Genomic DNA, 3,610 nt, shown 5'->3' with positions numbered 1-3,610 from the left:
CTCTCAGGAAGCTGACACTTCGCTGGTGTCCTCTCTCAGGAAGCTGACACTTCGCTGGTGTCCTCTCTCAGGAAGCTGACACTTCGCTGGTGCCCTTTCTCAGAAAACCGCAACCTAACTTATGTCTTCTCTCGGAAAGGTCTTACCTCGCTAAAGCCCTCCCATGGTGAACTGCAATATGACCTGGCTGATAATCTCCGAAAGCTTCAACCTCTCTTGAGCAGTTGCATTTCTTTGATGTACCTGCTATGCAAAATGTCGCTGTCTCCTGTTCTGAAAAAAAAACATTAGAAAATGAGCATATCTGTGTATAGAAATTAGCCAGCTGTTGACCTTTGTTTAAATTACAAGATGCAGCCGTTCTATCAAAACCTCTCAGTTAACAGTTACCAAAAATATCAATAGTAGCATTATCTATAGTTTTGTATTGCTAATCTATAGTTTCATTTTACCGTGTGATTTTTTAGATTTATGCTACACATTAAAGTGAACCCACATTATCTCTTGGATTTCGTCAGTGGGTGTGGGGATGCATTGTCGTTTTGAATTTCGGTTTAATCGGTTTGACTGATTTTGTTTCAAGTTTTCTGATAATAAAACATATATGAGGATTAAAAAAAGATTTTATATGCAATTGTTGACTACTATAGTTTATCAGATCGAATTTTAATGATGTCAGATTGTACAGGCCGCCATCTCTGCTGACGAAGGGTTTAACCCTATTCAGAAGAATATTATTATTATCATTATTATTATTATGATCATCATCATCATTATTATTATTAATAGAAGAACCCTATTCAGACAGGGGGGGGGGCTTTTGAGGCCCACGCCCACTTTCATCTCAGATAGCGCCAAAACGGCTTGCGCTAGAAGCGTCAAATTTGGTGACTTTTCCTAAAAAACATCTGACAGCAATTTCATATTAATTAGATAAATTCCTAATATTTTGTGTTGCCATCGCAACGGGTTTCTGACAGGCAGTTTCTGTAAGTTTTACTGAAAAAAAGACTTTTTACGGTTTTACCCCAAAATAGCATATTAATGACGTCATAATGACGTCATATGACGTCTTAATTACACAAAAAAATTTTTATGAACTAATTTCATTACTACACCATTCTCTATAAATTTGGTGGCCCTACGATAAGTGCTTGTTGAGTTACAGGGGCGGGCCTCAAAAGCCCCCCCCCCCCGGAACCTCAATTTCCAATCCAAGCCAGCCTAGCGGGGACCAATAGGCGGGCAGTATTTCGACCACACCCACAACCCGCGCTTTAGCAAGATATGGTTGAAAGAGATGTTTATTAAACTTGTTCAAAAGGTTGTTTTCTGAAATTCTGCGTCTTTGAATAGTTGGAGCAAAATAACTACCGAGCCGAGTTAAACCAATATCGGCACTGGGCTTCTGGTGCTTACGTCGGCCGCGCGGCGTACAGAACAGTATCTTAGACCAAGTCTTTGTCTGTGAAAATGTAAGAAAAGAGGCCGTGCAGTCCTGTCCTGCCGATCACCTTGTTGTCCCGATTAAACTTTGTTCCCCAGGCGGTATGACCTCTAAAATATGAGCAGCAGCATCTCGATACCCTTTTTAAAGACAACGAAGGTTTAATAATAATTTGCCGATTTCGAGTTACAGTGCTGAAGCCGCCGACACTGGACACCAAGTGTTGACGTAACTTCGGCACTGGAGATATAGGACGGAAGCCGCCTCACCTCTGTATACCGAGTGCTGAGAAAGGAACCCGTTACTTCGGTACTTGTAATTATGTTCACCCCAAATACAGCAATTTTTACATTGTTTATCTGACATTTCCAACTCAGATTACCTACCGCGCCGTACGGAAGAATGCTGTTCAACCCCATTGTCGAATGGAATCGCCCGCAAAGTGGGCGTGGCACGGAATGCTGGTCACCCATTGGTCGCCCCTAGGCTATGTGGATGCGAAATTGATGTAGGCCCCCCCCCCCAAAATCAAAATTTCTAATCTCGGTCTTTGTGTAGTGATATTGCCCCCGTTCTGGCAGATGAGTGAGTTGGGACACCATAAATCGGGCCCGGTCTAGGCTGAATCAAGGTGAATGGATTGCCCCACGACTAGGAAGCCAGTATCCACAGCATGTTCCTCTATCGCCATGGCTCAGTGGCGCGCTCGGAACTCGCTGATCGGCTTCACCTATCGCCTTGCAGGCCCTCTTACATACATGTACATGAGTGTTTATCATGGGTCCTGGCATGTTCTAAATGCTGTAGAATGTTCTCTGCTTAAGATTTCTATACTTCTATTCTCAGAACCATCATTGAGAAACAGAACAGTGCCGGGCAGACCATTTTTGCCCTGACTGTGTCGACTAATCAGCTGACTCTGGACTACCTGACATCGAGCGGTGCACGACAGCTGGTGCAGAACCAGAACCCCTTCAGTACTAACAGGTGGTACCAGCTGGTCTTACAGGTACGGATGCTTCCTCCCTGGTTGGTTTGTCAGTCAACACTGTAACTAACGCCGTAATGGCTAACCCTATCAGACATTTAATGCAAGAGACTGAAAATTGGAAGATGGACTTTTGCAGACGAGGTTATGACTGCCATTATGACTCGTCCACGTAGAAAGCCTAGGTGGCACTCTGTCAGAGTACATTCAGGGACAAATATAGCACAGGCAATTGACCCGCCCTAAAACCTGTCAACATAGTTTGACATGTGAAGCTGACTTGTAGGCAGAATGGCATGCAATCAAGTTGTGTGTAAACCCCTGGGACAAGTGGTGCCCCTTGGTTTAACTACTGGGATATAAACGTTTATCATGCACAGATTGCTGGTGGCCTGTATCATAACATGCATATAAACAGGTGCTTATTTAATATCTATTTTTCTGCACTGTTTCAGACATACATTTTTCATGACCATAAAGATTACTGTGTAACTCAGTTTGTACCTGTAAAGAGTAAAGATGAATTCTTTGATGACAATGATGGTCACTGCCAGAGACATTGCCGAGTAATTGTGAAGAAAGCAATCGCCATACAGATTTTCTTCTGCTGTTGTTACAGGTGTATGAAACTCGCCTGAGCATCTTTATTGACGGGACAGAGAGTGACGGCACACCATACACTACCCTGGATCTGCAGGGTCAGATTACAGACGAGTCCTCTGGTACATCCTCTAGGATAGGACTCAAACTGGACGGTAAGCAGAATAATAATCTATTAAGTCTTGTCTATGACATAACACCAATTGTCCTGCGGGACCCATATATATACAGTATAGGGGTTGCACATACAGTACCATCTATATTGTGCCCTGTATATGTACGATTTTGGGGTATTTCTGGTGCAACGCATCACACCGCAGTGAAACACAACGAATGTGGAAGTAAATATGCCATCACAGGGTAAAAAAAGTTGGGGTCTATGACCTGATTATTAAGACATGAAATTATTGAAAAATATTGTGTAATAAATGCCAGCAGGACAAGGATTAATGATAACCGTTAATAAGGTCTATGTTTTGTTTCCTGCAGGCACTCAGCAGTTCGTAGGACGACTACAGGAGCTGTGGTTCTACAATGTTGCACTTACCAACAGGTTAGGCCGAGCCACAATTTGA

At 43.0% G+C, this 3,610-nt stretch overlaps 1 protein-coding gene across 1 annotated transcript in view; it reads left to right on the top strand.

The window, feature by feature from the left end:
* Positions 1-3,610, top strand: part of LOC109470127 (usherin-like) — a 7,020-nt gene extending 3,410 nt beyond the window's left edge. The window contains exons 2-4 of the mRNA XM_019768911.1: positions 2,294-2,456; positions 3,055-3,190; positions 3,525-3,610. Coding sequence (XP_019624470.1) covers positions 2,294-2,456; positions 3,055-3,190; positions 3,525-3,610 — 385 coding nt within the window. The remainder of the gene's footprint in view (positions 1-2,293; positions 2,457-3,054; positions 3,191-3,524) is intronic.

Source organism: Branchiostoma belcheri, unplaced genomic scaffold, assembly GCF_001625305.1.
Source record: "Branchiostoma belcheri isolate BF01 breed outbred unplaced genomic scaffold, Haploidv18h27 scaffold22, whole genome shotgun sequence".
Classification (NCBI taxonomy): Eukaryota; Metazoa; Chordata; class Leptocardii; order Amphioxiformes; family Branchiostomatidae; genus Branchiostoma; species Branchiostoma belcheri.
This window is presented reverse-complemented; position numbering and strand designations above follow the sequence as displayed.